Source organism: Trachemys scripta, chromosome 1 (assembly GCF_013100865.1).
Source record: "Trachemys scripta elegans isolate TJP31775 chromosome 1, CAS_Tse_1.0, whole genome shotgun sequence".
NCBI lineage: Eukaryota > Metazoa > Chordata > Testudines > Emydidae > Trachemys > Trachemys scripta.
The window spans coordinates 107065415-107083987 of NC_048298.1; the positions used below are offsets into that span (position 1 = coordinate 107065415).

Sequence of the window (18573 nt, forward strand, 5' to 3'; positions counted from 1 at the left end):
CCCTCCCCTCTTTTCCTGCCCTGCCCCAGTAGCACAGCTTCTACCACGGTATTGTGTGAGGAGCAGCCAGGCTCGAGCTGTAAGTAGCCCGCAAGAAGAAAACTACAACTCCCGTGATGCCGTGCATCAGCGCAGTGCGCGATGGGAGTTGTAGGTTAACAGCGTTTCTGTTCCCTCAGAGGAGGGATGAAAAAACTACCATTCCCAGGAAGCGCGGGGCTCCGGCGCAGGCGCAGAACAGGGTGGAAGGAGGGGGCGTGCTCCACGGGGCTGTCTATGTCTGTCGGTTTCGGGCGCTAGTCGCCATTTAGCGCGGAGAATTAGCCGGGCCGGGCCGGGCCGGGCGCAGCGGCTCCTCCCCCCTACCCTCGCGAGGGAGACACCCGGGCTCCCCGACCGGGGCCTTGCGGAGGAGGCGGCTTCGCGGGCGGCCCCGGTGAGAGACCCGCGAGGGGGGTTTCCGGCTCCCCGCGAGGCGCCGGCAGGCAGCGAGGGGGCCGGCCCCGCGGAGAGCGGTTACTTCCTACCGGGAGGAGGCCGAGGTCGCCATGGGCGCCGTGTGAGGCGAGAGCTCCCTCAGGCTCCGAGTGACCGGGCCGCGCTTCTCTCCCCCGGCGGGGCGTGCCCCACGGGCCTGCTCGCCCCTCTCGCGGCAGGGGAGTGCGGGGCCTGCGCCCCCGGCCTGGGCCTGCCTCGCTCCCCACCCCCAGCCCGGGGGGCCAGTCGCTTTTCCTCTCCGAGAGCAGCTGGGCTGTCCCGCTGGAGGCAGCCAGCGGCTTCTCCCGGCCCGGCACCTGCCTCAGGCTCCTCTCGACTTCTCCCCCCTAGTGCCGTGTCCTGGTCCCGCTGCTGTCGCTCCATGTCGGCCCCGCTGCCCGGCTCCCCGCTGCAGGATGGATGTGGACGCTAAGCAGGGACCCACCCCGCCGCTGGCCCAGCCGCCGCCGCCAAGCCCCGCTTTGAGGAGCCCTTGGGACCCTCCTCTGTTGCAGCAGCAGCCGGACGCGCTCCCCGCTCAGTGACACCTCCCATCCTCTCAGCAGCGCTACCCCGAGCCCCGCAGCACCATGTCGGAGGGCGCCGCAGAGAGCAGCAGCCCGGCCCCCCGCTTCCTGGCTCCCCCGCCGCCTCCGCCCAAGAACGGCTCTAGCTCGGACAGCTCCGTGGGGGAGAAGCTAGGAGCCGTCGCTGACCATGATGGCTCGGGGGCCGGAGGAGCAGGCGGCGAGGTGGGAGGCGGGGGCCGGAGCGAGGAATACCGGCGTCGCCGTCACACCATGGACAAGGACAGTCGTGGGGCTGCAGCCACCGAGCACCGCTTCTTCCGCCGTAGCGTGATCTGCGACTCCAATGCTACAGCTCTGGAGCTGCCTAGCTTGCAGCCCGCAGCACCCCCGGCCGTCGCCACTCCCGGGAGTATCACCCCGCTGCTGGGCTCCCCTCCTGAACCCGCTAGCCAGACCCCCTGCATCTCTGTCACCCACGTCCCCTTGCTATTGTTGCAACAGCCGTCTCTGTCGCTTCCCCACGAGGAGCAACCCATTCAGGAGCCCCCTGCAGCAGAGGACATCGCCCCGCTACTGCCCAAAGGAGAGGCAGAGGAAGCCGCCCCTTTACCTCCTACCAACACGGCAGGCAGTGCAGCCACCGCCAGCCGGGAGCTCCAGAACCGACAGCAAGAGGATATCGAGGAGTTAGAGACCAAGGCGGTGGGCTTCTCCCTTGATGGCCGCTTCCTCAAATTCGATATTGAGATTGGAAGAGGCTCCTTCAAAACTGTCTACAAGGGGCTGGACACCGAGACTACGGTGGAAGTTGCCTGGTGTGAATTACAGGTAAAAGAGGTGCAAATTCCCCAAGCACAGTCATTCCCCTGCTGCCAGCCTCAAGAGAAGGGCAGAATCCTCAGATGTCAGGTCAACTGTCATCAGGGATGGGGGACACAGTTTTCCCTAGGTGCCAGCCAGCAAACCATTCCTTGAATGGAGGGAGCAACTTCTTCCATGAGCTAGGCTGCCTGTTCGATTCCCTAAAGGTCTCTTCCCCCTTATGAGGTTGTCCAAGCTCTGAGACTTCAGAAACAGTAACTGCATTGATTTTGCTGGAGCACTTAGCCTTCATGTTTTCTAAAGGTAATTTGGAGAGTTGCACAAAATCATTTACCTGAGAGATAAAGGGGTTCAAGCTATAAAATTAGCATTTATACTTATTGAAATCTAGTTCAAGTCTACCTCCAGCTAAGTTAAATTTTTTCAAAATATTAGCATTTGACATTAATGTCAAGAAAAATGTATAAGGTAGGGGAAACACTTGCATGTGTGGCTAACGTCATCTTACAAGAGATACTCAAGAAATATGCTAGCAAAGTGCACCTAATACAGAGGTAAACCAATGTAAAATTAAACTTGAGTTGGTAGTGTACTATGACTCCCCAGTAGCTCAGCCTAAGTCCCATGGCTGCCTGTTGATACACTGGAAAGTAAATGCTTGCTTTTCATAAAATTGCAAAGGCTGAAATTCAACCTTTCCAGGTAACTATCTGGTTAAACTGGTACAAAGATGTTGCCGTACCTGCCAGCTCTTTGCTTCGACAGAGCTAAGGCTGTGCCGAACCCCAGTCTCATGATGGCAACAGCAGCAACTTCAGCTCCATGGCGAGTTGGAGCATGTATAACTAAGTGAGAGGAAGGTTGCTGTGCAACAAGGTTAAGGGGGAGGGTAGAGCCTGGCCTACCAGTTACAAATATCTGATATAGGGGAATGGAGAGTCTCTGCTCTTGAAAAATTGGAGGAGGCAGAAGAAAGGCAGCAGTGGAAAGTAATCTTCCCCATTGCTTCTGAAGGATCAAGTGCATGATCTCAGTGTGCTCTCCTGACTGGCTGCAGTATCTCATGTGCCAAAATTCTTCCTCCTCCACAGAGCAACTTACCTACTCTCACAGTCAAACTGAAAAATGACTGAGACCACTCTCTGCTTGTATTCGTAGCATGCATTTTGAAATCAAATGACATCCTCTGCCAGTGTCCTGGGTAGCTATGCATCACCACATACGGAACAGGTTTGTGGTATTAGCTTTGCAAGCTTTTTCTTTTTTAAATAAATCCTAAGACCTAGCAGTATACTCAGGGTACTGTTGTCATTGGTCCTGTCTGTGTTTAATAGTGATGCCCAGTCAGGTGCTAGGCACTACTTAAACTTTCAGTTCACTGAGTGATGCATTATTTGTTTTCTTTATGCAGTCTGATGTAATTTTGATTTGAAATCCTAATCTTATTCTCCCTTTAAAAGGCTCTTTGAGTTCATCTCAGATTTATCTTAATATTCAGATATTGTTTATTGACCTGAAATGATTGTCAGCTTGGTAGTGATAATTTCTGATTTCAGCAGATATCATGATAGTCAGGATGTACTAATGGTTATGGGGTACTATAGGAACAAATTAGCTAATAGAAACATCACATACCTTTTATTTACAAATAAGTCTCTTTATAAAACAGACTTAACCAAGATTTTGAAGTTAAACATTCTTTTATCAGACACTTCAAAAATAATATAATGGTTGGAATAACAATGTAAAACAGGGGGAAGAATCTTTATAAAGTAAGAAAAGGGGGATGAATTCCAGTTAGGTTTTGCTGGAAGGCTATGAGTGGGTTGTAGATTACATTATTACTGTATTTCACAGTTTGCAATTTAAGTACCAATGTGTGATAATTCCACAGGGTGAGTGACAAAGGTACAGGGCATGAATAGAGAACTGTTCTAAGGTGATAGAAATAAACTAGCAACTACAGAAATGAGCCTGTGATGTATGGTAAATAGGATGTTTTAAGGCCATGAGAGTGTTGATTTCTCACTGCCTTCAGTTGTTTTGACTGGAGAGGGATGCTGTAGCCAGTAGTCTTTAGTGATGCTACACATTTACTTCAGTAATAATTATAGGAGGATGTCATTGCTGTTCTGTCACTTACATTGACGTTTTCTTGGTCTGCTCACTTCACTCAGACTCAACTGTATGGCTTTGCAAGGATGAACTGACACTTTATAAGGATGATCTACTGATGCTAGGAGAGTTGCAGAGAGGAGGAATTAGTGAATTCCATGCCAACATCAGATGGATTAATTTCTTTTGTGAGCACAAATGAGCTCTGATTCTTTTAGGGCTGTCTTGACTTTGTGACCAATTTATGCTTAACCTTTTCATAGTTTTGGTGCTTTGAAAAGTATTATTTTAAAATGCAATAGCTATCTCTTGTCTATAGTTGAAGCTAGTAAGGTAGGGGAAGAAATTCAAACAATTAAAGCTTACTTTTCCTTTTGAAAAGAACTCTGTCCAAAACGTTCAGTTTATTCCTAGATCTCAAACACTAGCACTGCTATGTAATTTGGGAGCTGAAAGGGCATTCTAGACATAGGAGAGGTGATGAGCATGGCAGGTGTCCCTTTAGTTCAGGATTTTTTTTTTTAATCCAGTGCTACCACAATAAGTCACATCTGAACTTTATAAGAATTTACTTAAGCATAGTGTGTAGCCACAGACACCGTTTTCTGGCTAAGGCTCGTTTGCATGATACAGCAGCCTAACCTGGTGAAAGTAAAACTTGATACATACATGGTATCACACAATTGGAAAAGATGACAGAGGGATAAAACATCACAGTTTTTACTTGGAAGGGCATGTGATGAGGGAAAAACTGCAAATGCAGTGCATGGAAGCCTACCAAAACTTCTATATGTATTTAACTTAGTCCTTTGAGTATACGTTTAATGCCTAAGTTATCTGAAAACTTTGCTAATAGGAAAGGCTAAAATGACAATCTTTTTACTGTTTATCAAAATTGTTAAATATTTTTGTTCATGAAGTGTTCAAATTATACAGCACTGAGGACAGTCCTGCTAGAGCATTCAAGGATTTGGTGTATTACGCAGGCAAGCCTAGAATGGACTTGGCAATAGAATGTCTGTTTAACTGTGGGGTTTCTAACTGGATGACACAGCTGTCTTTGACTTTAAACTAGGAACCCGGTAGGGAGATCAAGGGTAAAATTTTCGGGAGTGTCTCATTTTTCAAAAGGAACGTAGGTATTTAAATCCATTTTGAAAAATGACTTCTTTTCCCAAGTCACTTTGGAAAATCTTACACCATGTCTTTCAGAAGCCTGGACAACTGCCTGGTGGTGTCCCTTGTGTTTGTCAGGCTGAGGATAGTAGCATAAATGAAAAAGTAAACATATTTTTGGTTCTCCAAAGGTGTGTAGCTTAATGGCAGTCTTCCCTTTTGCCAGGTAGGAAACCTGGGTGAAATTTCTGTTTTCGCTTTCCTTATACAGGGAAGGTGGGAATCTGTGATATGGAGGATTTTGGAGGTATCTATGATATTGAGGATTTTGGGGCTCTGGGAGTGATTCAATGGAACCCCAGTAAGCAGCCTTGTAGGATATTTTGGCTTTGTTCCAAATGCTTTGGTTCTCACTTCTGTTATTCTCCTTCCACTGGTTACAGGCATTGAAGTGCATCTTCCATTGTTGTAATTGGACGTGTCATAACTGCATCTAGAAAGAGGTTAGGGTCAGCACTCAGAGGCTTCATGATGTAGATGGCAAGCACAAAATCAGTTGAATATCTCCTTGTGAATGGAATGACAGTAATTCAAAGAACGGAAAATAGCTATGTATAACTCTTAACATGGCTGGTTAATCTGATTGTTCAAAAATGAAAAACAATTCTTAACTGCCTCTTTTGGTTCAGTAGCATTGCTACTAGGAATACATGATGCCTTATTCTTGTTGCATTAAACTTAACCCTGTATTATTGAGTAACTGTAGGTCGGAGGAAGTCACAGTTGCAGTTGATTATTCATGTAAGCTAAGTCTTAGGTGTGGTCTGTGAACCTCCAGGTAAGTCCCTCCTTTCCTCTCATTGAGTCAGTTTTGAGTGGGATTGTGTAGTCTACTTAGGTTCATCAAATAACACAGACCTGCAGAATAACTGGTTTGAACTGAAAATCTTCTGAGTGATGTTGGATTGCTATGGGAATTTGTGAAGGAGCACTAATACTGTGTATCTTTTAAACATGAAAGTGCAGTGGGTATTAGGCCTGCTCTTAAAATAATTAATCCCTCCTTTCCTGATGTGTGTGAGGAATTTGAAGATTACCTTTAAATAGGAAAGGGTCTTCCCTTTATTGCGGAAAGGGTGATACAGGAGCCTCCATGTGAATATTATTTAAGTTGGTTGTGGAAATGCTTCCAAGGTGCTAGTGAAAGTAATATTATCTGGAACAATGCTTCACTCCACCTGTTGTCATACAGCATTTGTTCCTTCCCACCCCCACAGCCAACCATAGCTTCATAAAGCTTTGCTAACATTCATCACCTTTGCCATTCCTGTATTTGGCATCTTTTAACACAATACCCTGATTAATTCTACAATCATTGATTTTCACATGGACAGATGTCTCAGTCCTGGCGCTAGTAGGACATTGAACCTTATCATACAGTGATGCAAGATGGATGTCAATTCTGGAGGTGAAACTGGTGCAGTAGTGTGTTCTGATAGTTTTGCTTAAATGAGTAAAAGCTGAAAATGAACTTAATCTGAATTTGTTGCTATTTCTAATTTTCATTGTTAGGCCTGTACATCAGAGCTGAGCTATGTTGTAGAACTATAAATTCCAGTTAGACTACACACTCAAATCCACTACATTTATGTTTGGGATCAACCGTCCCTAGTGATAGGTGTCCTTGCTTTCCTAGCAATGATGGTAAATCTGAGTACAAACATAACTGCATTGCTGTTTACGTGCAACTGGCATTACTCTAAAATAAACTGCAGGGGGGAGAAATGCTAAAGCATGCAGCCCTTAAATTTTACTACAGGAAGCAGTGATGTGCAAAATGTGTTTTCATACACAAATTCCACTGAAAGAACATTCTGGCTGTGATAGAAAATGTAAATAAGGAAACCTATTTAAGGATAAAATGTACCCTTATATAAATAGTTAAATAGGATATGAGAAGTTGTCTGGATGTGAGGTAGGTTTCATTCTTAAGTGGTAATTTTGATGCAGTCTAATTTTTAATTAGATCAAACTCTTAATACAAAGATGAAGTCTGTAAACACATACAAATAAGTGGAATGTAAAATGTAGCTTACAGGCTTTAATATGCCAGTCTGTGCAGACTGGTTGGTTCTTACACTGTTGCTTGGACAGTTTAAGGTCACTGAATGCATTATGAATCTCCGTGACGTTCTGTCCTGAGCCAAATCTGGTGGGTTACGGGGTAGGATGCCAGTAAGGGATGGGTTTTAGGTCTTCCAGGGTGTGTCTTCCATCTGCTTTCATTGGGTCATAGCAGAAGATGATTTTTGGAGAGAAGTTGGTAGGCATTCAGAGCAGATGACCATACCACCTGAGTGCGTTGGGTGACCGTTTGAGAAAGCAGGACCTGTTTAGCTAGAAAATGGATCTCTTAATTCAACTTGAATTTGTCTCACTTGAGGCTTTTGATTATTTGGAGATGCTTTATTTGAATGGTGTCCAGCTTCTTTTCAATCATGACAGTGAGTGGCCATGTTTCAGTCTCATGTTTCAGAGTACTGCCCACCAAAACATTGTATATGGTTAGTCTCATCTCTCTACTTAGCAGAGTGGTCGGTTTCCAGAAGATGCTCTTAATGAGGTGCCCCACTAGTGACTGTGCTTTTTGCAATGCTTTTTCAGTGCTTCCCATGTTACTGACAACAAAGGCAAGGTTGGTGAGTAATCAACTGGAAAAATTTTGCATTTACCCCCAATTAATTTTCAGGCTGACATTTGCCACTGAGCTTTCCCAGGACTTTAAATGCTGCAACTAGCTTGTCCTTTGTTTCAATAGCTAGTGTTGTGTTGATGAGGTTCTTATCAAGGCATATTTCAAAAGTGCATTTATATAGTGTCTGGTCAAGTGCATAGTCTATGATGGCATTGGAAAGTTCTGGGGCAGCAAAGCATCTTTGTCAAATTCTCAATCTAATTTGGAAGAAGGCAGTTCTTTTCCCATGTACAAGAACACAATTTGAGGCATCTCCATATGGGAGATAGGACACTACAGAGGATGAGTATGTTGCTCGAAACTGAGGAACTATTCTGGATATCGAGGATGTCCAAAGTTATCGCTTCAAAAATTTGCTATTGATTATATTAAATCTCATGGTTTAGGTTTATGCCAGTCTCTAACTACTAGAGATGGGGATGAGATCTATGTAGGGGGTAGATGATCTCACATCTGCACACTGTGGGTTTATTTCACCTTCATCTGAAGCATCTGGTATGGGTCATTATCAAAAACAGGATACTGGACGTAGATTGACTTTGAGTCTGATCTAGTATGGCAAGTCCTATGTTACTGTGCCTACCTAGTATTACTTGTGTAGTTTTAAGTGGATGGATACAAAAGAAATGAGGTTCACTGTCAAAAAAAAAAAAAAGTAGTAGCATTAAAGCACTAGATGGTTTCTTTGGCAATCGTGTATGACTTGAGACAATTGCCTAATCAACTATAGAAAAATGCTGGAGAACCTTACGATGGAGGTAATATACCCACTAAAGTTTAAATATTGTCTTTTCATAAACTTGAATGCATATAAGTGTATGCCGCACTTATGAATGCAGCATGATCGTGTGAAGATATACCACAGAGAGTGCCTAGATTCACCCTTCCTCGAATAAGTCATTAACAGACTGGCTAGGGATGACTGAGAGGGAAGAGGAGGATGACCAGGACAATCCAAATGGGGTCGTCCACCATCCTTGTGGACTTCTTACATTGTCATCTGATCTAAACCTTAGCCTAGTGCCCCACCAAGTGGTTTTAAGGCATTCCAAGGTGCTTTGCCTAGAATTGTTGAGATGCATGCTCGCGGGTGCAAGAAAAGGTTCAGATTCATGGGATTTTTCATTCACAACAGAGTGGGCATGCTGTTAAAGAAACATTCTGCAGCTAGCTAAAGAGCTCTGGCTCACTCCAGACTGCATTATGTTCAAGGTTTCTTAGAAAATGCTCTTAAAATACTTGGATTAAAAAAAAAAAAGTGATCAAGGATTTTTCAGTAGAAGAAAACTGAGAATATCGGGTTGGAGGTGGGAGAGCTCTTATTAGAGTTTCATGTGTAAGTCAGGTCTGTAACTTAAAATTTCAAGTCTGAGCTGAAGCTTGCATTGATGTCTGAGCTTACCTGAAAAGTAGAAACTTAGCAGGCTGCAGAGCATATCCTTATTTTGAAGCCCATCTCTTGGTTAAAATGACTAGGTAATGCTGAGTGACACATGAGAACCTGGTGTTTTAGCAGGCTTATGCTGGGAGGAAGGAATTGTTGTGGGGGGAAAAGCTAATAATACTTTCAGTGGAGAAGGAGATATGGTGCCCTCTGCTGCTTGTTTAGTGCTGTTTTAAATGCCTGTACTTGGGATACTAGAGCCATCTAGTGATTCACAGGATAGGCAGCAGCAGTACAAGCTTGTTCCTTCTATCCTACCAGTAAGACTAAAATGAGGTGGAAGGCCCACCAAGCCTCTTCAGTTCTTGGCATATCTATTGAGACAGCCAACAAAATTTTTTATCTTTGCTGATTTATGATGTGCAAACTCGGTTGGTTCTTGAACTGTTCACATTAGACTTATTTCAACTAGGTCAGTGAGCAGTCATCAGACTGTGAAACTTTTGATAACTATCAAATTGAGTGCCTATTCTCCCACTGCAGGATAACTCTCATTGACTATGATGGGAGAATAAGGCACCTTAAGCCACTGATACAGAAAGGAGAGATTCTGTCTCATGACTTTTCAACTCTCTCTTCATCTAAACGGCTATACCAGTTCCTACTTTTGCTACACCAGCAGTTGAAGATAGGTTGTGAGTCTAATCTACTTCTTTCCCTGCCAGTTAGATATACTTTTTTCCATTTTTAGTTGTCTGCCTTCTTTCTCCCCCTGAATTCACACAGTGAATTACTGTGAAACGTGCCCATAATCTGTAGTATGCCTGTATTCATTGGCAGTAGAGGCATAGGACCCTTGGTCTTTGAGTGCTTTGGCATAAGTTAGATAGAATAGTTGTGATGGGATGCATTTGGATGACAGACAATATATCATGTGTGACAGATGACCATAGTCTGGTATTGTTAATGCAGCTGGTCTGACCAGACAGCCTTGCTTAGCCATTTAAATGTCTACTGAGTTGGTATCAATGTTACCCATGCTTGCTTTTTTTGTTGTTTTTTGTTTGCTGGCTGATCTTTTATGGTGTTAACTGCCCTAACAGGAGATGGATCATTTCTGCCTTACTAACGCTTTCTGGTGAGTTGCTTGGACTCCAACATATGTATCTTGAACAATATGAAAATATTGACTATTTTTGTCCTTGTTAAGATGAGTGAGACAAATTAGAGCATATAAATATTGCTATTAAAAGATGAAATCCAGGCGATTATCTTAAGGATTTAAACATCTGTGTACACTTATGTAACCTGCATCTGTTAATAGCAGCTTCTGTGTTACTGGTAGGATTTGGTTAAATGTTACAGAATGTCAGCATTTCTTTATTCTCCAGATGAGCTTTTAGTGAGGCTTTATTTCTTAAAGCCTTGATATATTTCACCAAACAATTATTTTTAGTTTTCTCTCCCCTCTATCAACTGTTTACAATGTAACTTCAAGATGCCACCCAGTTTCCTTGGGGTAAGAGCAATTTTTTTCTGAACAAACCTGTTTCATCAAGAGTTATGCATATATGGGAAGCATTAGCTTCTGAAATCCTGTAAGTACTCTATGCTGAAATGATTTGTTCTGTTTTCTTAGCCGTTTTCAGCTGGCTTAGACCCACTCAACATCAGATACTTTTAGGCAGGTGAAGGAACCATGAGAAATGATGTATAACTTGAGTTGAAGGGAGCAGTTGAGACTTACTGAATGCAGACCTGGTTCTGTCTCACTGTAGGTTAACTACATCAGAAATACTGGTGGGGGAAACTGACTAAATTTGTTAGAAATCTCTGATGTTGAGCTTCAAGCAATATTTTTCACTTCAGTATTGCACTTGGAATCTAGGTAAGTAGGGAGCTCTGATGTGTATAGGGAGCTCTTTGGAGGAAACCCAATGCTGGTCACATGCAGAAAATATACAATTCACTGGTTTAGTGAGTTGTCAGATTTACCAGAAGCATGTAGTGTGCTGGAAACTTAACAGCAAAAATTAAAGTAGCTGATGGCAGAGTGAGCTCTAGTTTCCTCTTTGCGCCTTCTTTTTTAGTGAAAAAACCACAAACATCCTTCACATGCTTATTGATTCAGCTGCTAATCTGAAAATGGCTTGGCCCTTTCTAAAATGTTTGCATCTGAAAATTTTACAGTGGACACTTGCATTTTTCATCTTGATGGCAACTACAGGCCAATTCAAATTTTACAATGAGATTTTGTTGTTCAGATGCACAACAGGCTAAGGGAGCAACTCCTGACAGAAAAGCCCCACTGCCTTGTGGGTGAACTTGGGAGAATGTAAGGCTATGACAGTAAACTCAGACAGAAAATCTGGAATGGAGCCCCTAAGGCAGCCAGGTACTAACATTTTAGTATCTTTCTGGCAACTCCTGTGGCAGATCAGGTACTAGATGTATTGGTGGTTCTTCTCCACTGGATTTTACTGGTGCCGTCCAGAGGGGGTTTTTACTAGGGAATGTTTTCTAGAGCGGGAGTGATGAAAGGTCTGGTTCTGGAGTGCAAATGCATTCTAGGACTTGTCTACAGTAAAACTTCTGTGCTTACATGGCTCAGATGTAATTTAGTGGTCCCCAATGTTGATTCCAGGGTAGAAGGGGCTCTGGGTTGGTGTTGCCCTTTATGTGGACTGGCTCTGGGCCGCTCTATGCAACATGTTGTTTAAAACATCAGTTGCTGCCTGAAGCTTTAAGAGCTGTTGAAATTAATGTTGAAACTGCAGGGGGCAGTCTTCTAGCAAAAGTGCTCATTTTGAGACTACATTAAGGAGCACCAGGGAACTCTTCATGCTTTCCAGCAGGGTCCACATGTGCCAGTTAGTGCATGATGCTCCAGTGAGCACGAGAACTTACTCCTCTAGTGTGGGTGAAAGCACAGTGTAGACAAGCTCTAAGTCACTTTCATATTGTCTTGGACAGGGCAAAACTTAATGACTTGGTATGATAGATGACCTCCTTTATTGTCTATTTGGCAAGTTTTCAGTCTGCTGATCTTCGGAAGCTTCTTCCAACGGCCTTAAATTGTAAAATCTTTACATGAGGGACTGTCTGGTGATCTTACAGTGTGTAGACCATGCCTTACATGTTGGCACTATTGTAATGGCCTGTGATTTGCATTTTTCACAAAGCTTCTTAGTTTCTAGTATACAAGAGCTAAAATAGTCTTTTAGACTGCTTATAAAGTCAAGATGCTTTCATTCTTATTTGAGTACAGCAACTTTTATTAAAAAGGAAAAAAAAGTACAGCTATTTGTTGTTTTTTTTTTTTGGTACCTCTGCCAGATTAGTAACCTTCAAAGTGCCAAGCAGGTTCTATAGTTAAGAGATGTGTGCTGTAATACTTTCCCAACATGTATAAAGACAGACAGGAAGGAATATAAAGTGCCTGTCATGGACCAGGTGTAGACAATATTTAAAATACTGAGTGGGAAGAAAAGAGAACTGGTTCTCTTGCTGCACTCTCAATTTGACTGGCAAAATGACTTACTTTTTAGAGGCTTTATTGCATGTGGTGGCACTTGCGTGAAGTAGGATAAATGTCCAATCTTTCATTAAAACTAGGGAAACGCCTCATTCAAAAAAAAGCACATCTTTCCAACCTGTGACTTTATTTGTCTTAAACTTGGAGTCATAGCAGTTGAAGCCCATTTTATACAAAGTGTAAAATGGAAGTGAGGTCTGCTGTCCAGATATTAGAGACCTGAAAATAAAACTAGTTCTGACCCAGTGCTGCTGACTATGCAATTCCTCATAAGGAACTTTGAGGGCTGATGAAGCATTTGAAAGAGAAAGCTGGAGACTTGCAAACAATAGTTCCACATTTTATATGGTCTTGTCTTAAACAAAACAAAACAAAACTCTAACACATAATTGTGAAGCTTTAAAATGTGTGAAGCAGGATGGCATAAATCTGACAGTAAATGTTCAAATGTGAAAATTGCTAGTCTGCATGAAAATAAGTATCTGCTGTTTGTGCTCAAACTTTGAGACTAAAACTTCAATTTCAGATTCTGCTCCTAGCTCTAGTGACTCTCACTGACTTTGATTAAGTCACTTAACCTTGTCATGCCTGCATTTACACACACAAAATCAGGAGCAGGCTTATTTGACTCTCACTAGGCTATTGTGGATTTAATATTTGTGAAACAATTTGAACATGAGAAGCACTGTAGTTATACGTGCACTCACAATTTCCAAAATGTGTGGCAGCAGGGTCAGGCAAAGTTAATTAGAATATCTGGTGACTTACTGGATTGTCCTGTTAATGTGTTTTGCCTCTGATCACGTATTATAGAGCAAGCTGCGTGGCTCATCTTTTGCACAAGGTGAGATTTAAAGCAATTATAATTAGCTGTCTATGAAGCAGTTTATTTAATTGGGAGAAAATGAACCACTTAGTCTTGCAGCAATATCCATGTATTGGTTAGTGCTGAATAACTAGAAAATTTGTAGAAAACTCCATGGTGGTTTTGACATCTCTGAAACATCTAAAGAGAACACGTTGGGTGTACTGATGTAGGACAAAAGTGTTAGATAGAAACTGTCTTGCAGTTACAATTAAACTACTTAACGTTGCTCCCCCACATTTGGGTGAAGTGGAAAAATGGGCAGACTTTTACAATCATACATTGTATTTCCTCCAGCAAAATAATGGTACTTGACCTGTCCCTTTTCTCTTGTGACACCTTGAGACAAAACAGCTATGATCACTTAAGACACTGATTAACCATTATAGTGCTGTTGAATTTTAATGAACCCTTACATATTCTGGGTTGAAGACTTGGCAAGATATCTGGTTGGTCCTAGTAGCTTTCCACACTCCATGCTTCCCTTTTTTTTAAGGGCATTATCTATACTTAAAATGCTACAGCAGTGCAGCTGCATTGGGGCAGTGCTTCAGCGAAGACAGTACTTATGCCAATGGGAGAGGTTCCCCTATTGGCTTAGGTAATCCACTTCCCCTAGAGGCAGTAGCTAGGTCGATGGAAGAATTCTTTAATCTAGCGAGGGCCTTGTTTGGACCTATATTCTTTGGTGTCCAGTGACAAATTCTGCAAAGCAGTGGACTTACTTAGTTGGGGGAACTTTACTTTCAACTTGTAAAACTGCAGTAGATAACCTATTATGTAGTTATTTGGGCAATAAAACTCGCAATTTTATACACACACACACATCCCACTTAACAGTAAACTTTCTCAAATTAAGGTGACTATTGTAATTTGGTATTTGTTATGCTTTCAAAAACTTATTGTTGAAAATAAGTAACATCCTGTTAACTTCAACTTTTTCTAACTTAGTGCCAAATTCCTGTTGAAGCTCAAACAATGCGTAACTGCATTGTGGAGGGCAGTCACAGTGGACAAGGAGGATTTAGAAATTGGGGAGGAAACTAAGTGTGTGGCTTTTGTCTTTTGCAGATATGTAAACCCTTAAGTCTGCTGGATTGGTGGTGGTGTAGGGCTTTTTGTCACCTGGGATGGAAATGGCATCTGAAAGTGTGGGAGTTCAGTTTGTGTTTTGGGGGGGAGGGAGTTAAGTGAATTATTTTTTAAATGTGCAGAAGATTTTTTTTTTCTTCTCTTGCATGAATCCCCTCCTTACTTTCTGTGGTGAGAGTGGGGGTAATGTTGGCCTGTAGGTGTAGCATCCACTCCTCTCCTGCATCTTTCTCCTGGGTAGATCTCTCTTCTGGTTTCTCACCTATTTCAAGCAACATGCTGCTTGCCTCCATCAAAAGTGTGAGCAAGAAAAGATATCTGGATGTTGCCTGAAATAGTGCTTTGTCCCCAAGCCTGCCCATCATGAATCTGCATTTAGTCCCTCCACAAGCCACTTGGCAGATCAGGGAATATTTTTTCCTGTGGTGACCTATCATTCTGTGGAAGAAAGTGGATTCTGCAGCCATGGAATTGTTAGTCACAGAAGTTGTAACTACAGTTCAAACCTGTATAGATGTCTTGACACTTAGCTCTATCTGCTTCCAAATCTAAACTTCCAGCTGGAATCTAATCCACAGTTGTTTCAGTAGGCTGCTTCTTTTCCCAATAATCTATTTCTTATCCTTGCTTCTCCTACCTCCTCACATTTTTTTCTGGGGAGGGGGGGAGGGAACCCAGTACTAGATTGGACTGTAGCTGAAAGGATGTCATATTTCAGATCTACCTTCTCTTACTTCTCAGATGACCAAAACATAAGCAATAGGTGAATTTTTTTCCGGGGGGGGGGGAGTAGGGAGAGGTCAATGGCAGTCAAACTCAGCAATTTCCCTTTCCTCTTCCCTGAATTTTGTGTGGAAGTAGCTGTAGTTTGCTATTTTGAATAGTCATACTCACATCATTAGGATGGGATGGAAATATGTCAATTGTTTCAAATGTAAATATTCAATGCAACAGCTGTAAGTAATCAAGCTCTAAGGTTAGTAGCTAAGGAGTCACTTTCTAGGATTGTAGGCATTGCTTTAATAAAATTGAAGAAAATGTTTGACAGTTGCAGAACTGTTTTGATGAAATAAAACGAACGAGCAGCTTTTGTTACTGGCAAGACTCAATAACACACATTTTTTGTTGGGGGAAGAGGGTGAAGTAGGACCTCTTAGAACTGTGAATTCCACCTTCCATAATTCCTCAGAAAATCCTCTGTTTTGGAGCCATAAGTCCTCAGAGTGACCACCTCCTGTGGGTTGTTGGAGGATCAGATGCCATTTCTGAAGCAGCCAGAGAGGTTGCTGTTAAGTAACTTAAATTCCTTCCCTGCCTCCTCCCTTTCAGAGTCTGAGTATGGCACTATACTATTCTTAGTTTTGGGAGTAGACTCTTCTGGGATTGTTCAGTCTCCCTCTTCAACTGAACAGTACTGGGATAGCCCTAAATGAGTTACATTTAAGCAAAGACAGGGATGCCTGACTTTATTTAGTTGTAGATAGCAAGGAGCCACTTATCAACAATACTTTTTTTAATGAGTCTACCTGACATTGATAAATGGAGGGGTTAACTTTTTATTTTTCAGGTTAAGGAAGGTATCTGCTTCCCTCAGACTATAAATGAGACTTAATTTATTCATTAGTTTTGGGAACGGGATTTGGGAGATTGCACATGGCCATTGGCCATGTGTTACATGCACTGCTGAGCATAATGTGAAGCTAAGTGCCATAAAAAGTTAAGTACCAAGTAAATGGTTGAAAAAAGCCTTTAATGGGAGAATGGCCATGGTTGTTAATTTGGTAGAATAGTTCTTATGGAGACAGATGTGTGATATGTGAGGCTGTGGTTTTTGGCTAGTGAAGACTGAAATTATCAGAACAATTAATTTAGTTCTTGCTTCCTCTGTCTCCCTCTCCCCTGAATAGTAATGTGCTCATGCTAAAATCAAGGGGCAGGGGAGGGGGACTAATCCTTTCCATTTGAACTTACTAGCTGTCAGAATTTTGGAGTAAGCAAAAGAGCCAACCTTGTAAAGTATCAAAGGGGTAGGTGTGTTAGTCTGGATCTGTAAAAAAGCGACTGTGTCCTGTGGCACCTTATAGACTAACAGATATATTGGGTGAATACAGTTTCATCTGATGAAGTGAGTAAAGTTTTCATCTGGGTGAAAGGGATACTCCTAAAGGTGCTCTTGAATGCACTAGTGCCATACTCAGACTCTGAAAGGGAGGAGGCAGGGAAGGAATTTTAGACTACCTTCTAAAAATAAGTCATGTGCAAGCATTAACCAGAACTGGTTCCCTTGAGTTTGCTAGTATTCACTGGCTTGATAAAGAAAAAGTTACCTACCTTATAGTAACTCTAGTTTTTGGCAACGTTTTGTCCACATGTATTCCATTCTTGATGTGCATACGTTCTGTGTGTGAGAGATTGGATTGAGTTGGTCAGCAGTGTCCTTTGGGGCCCACACCAGTGACCTCCCTATCTAAGGGGATGAAGGGTAGATTGGGTACAACTCCTAACTTCCTTCGCCAATACAGAATTCCAGAGGAGTAGAACTACCTGGCTGTGGGATCTGACACACATCTGATCTGGAAGATTCCCATGAAGATTAGTGTCTCTCAAAAGTGTGGACCATGATCCACATAGTTGCCCAACAAATTTCAGAAACGGGGACTCATAGTTACAGGGGTAGTGGCACTTGTCCCCTTTTGTGGTCTCTGAGTGCACCCATTCAGGTGTCAGACCTCGTGCCTTTACCTTCCTGTGGTGGAATTCTGCACTTACTCTTAGTCCAGTCCCTAGGCAATGATACCCTGTGTATTAGCTGTGCTTATCCATTGGGTCTGACTGAGTTCTGACATTTGCAGTACTTCCCTTCAGAGTCTGTGACCAGTAAAGTTCAGTGACAAAACAGCCTTCTTAAAACTAAAGTATTGTTTTTTGTTACTATGTTAAAATAATTAAGATTAAAAAGGATTTCAAACCCAGCCTCTTACCTAAAGGCTTACCATCCCTGAAGGGAACCTAGGCGGGACTAACTTAAGACACCACAGCTGGTGGTTTGCTTGTGTCTCAGCTTATTTCCTCTTAACAATTCCCTAATCATTTTGTAGTGTTTCTTCTTAAACCTGCCACAGTTCTTTCGACGTCTGGTGTGCGCAGATCTTTTCCTGTCCTGACATTGTCACTTAACAAAATCAAGTGTTTGTCTCAAGACAAGTGACTTTTCACCATTCTTTTCCTTAATCACTATTCAACTACACCAATATATTGATACAGAAAAGATTCTAATAACCAGGTTAGCAAAGAGCATTAATAATTTATTACAGAATAGCTCCCTATCTATCCTCTCTGTTCTTCCAAAGGCTGTTGAGGCTGCCTAGCGGAATGAGCTTTAATGGGTGGGTGGATCTAACCTGGCTAACTCATAACACGTTCTTATACAGTTGAAAGACCCATATCAGCAAAGCCCATGCTCGGTTCCTTGAATGTTTTTGTCCTGTTAAGGTAATATAACAATGCCCTTACTACATCAAGTGTATGAAGTTTGTTTTCCTTGAGATTGTGTGAGGCTTGAAAGAAACTGGGAGGTAACTAATTGGTTCATATGGAACGCTGAAACAACCTTGGGAAGGAACTTGGGATGAAGCCTGAGAGTACCTGTCCTTCTGAAACACTTTAAAAGTGTGTGTGTGTGTGTGGGGGGGGAGCTGAAACGCATGCCACGAGGGCATGAATCTTCCCTATCTTTTAAGATGAGGTAATGACAACCAACAGGCAGCTTTCATCAATAGGCAGTATAGGGAACAGGTTGTTAAGGACTCAGTGTGGGGACCCATCAACTGGAATAGTTTGGCATTCCAAGAGGGAAGGGAGCTCCCGAACAGGGAAAATCAT

At 42.7% G+C, this 18573-nt stretch overlaps 1 protein-coding gene across 9 annotated transcripts in view; it reads left to right on the forward strand.

Moving 5' to 3' along the window:
* The first annotated feature begins 292 nt into the window (after positions 1-292).
* Positions 293-18573, forward strand: part of WNK1 (WNK lysine deficient protein kinase 1) — a 164040-nt gene continuing 145759 nt past the window's right edge. For 4 of the 9 annotated variants that reach the window (XM_034780617.1, XM_034780635.1, XM_034780644.1 and 1 more), the window contains exon 1: positions 294-1835. In XM_034780617.1, the coding sequence (XP_034636508.1) occupies positions 1068-1835 (768 nt within the window). In that variant the 5' untranslated portion in view covers positions 294-1067. Of the gene's footprint in view, positions 1836-18573 lie in introns of all 9 variants that reach the window. The other 5 variants (XM_034780598.1, XM_034780607.1, XM_034780626.1 and 2 more) reach the window with 3 other exon arrangements.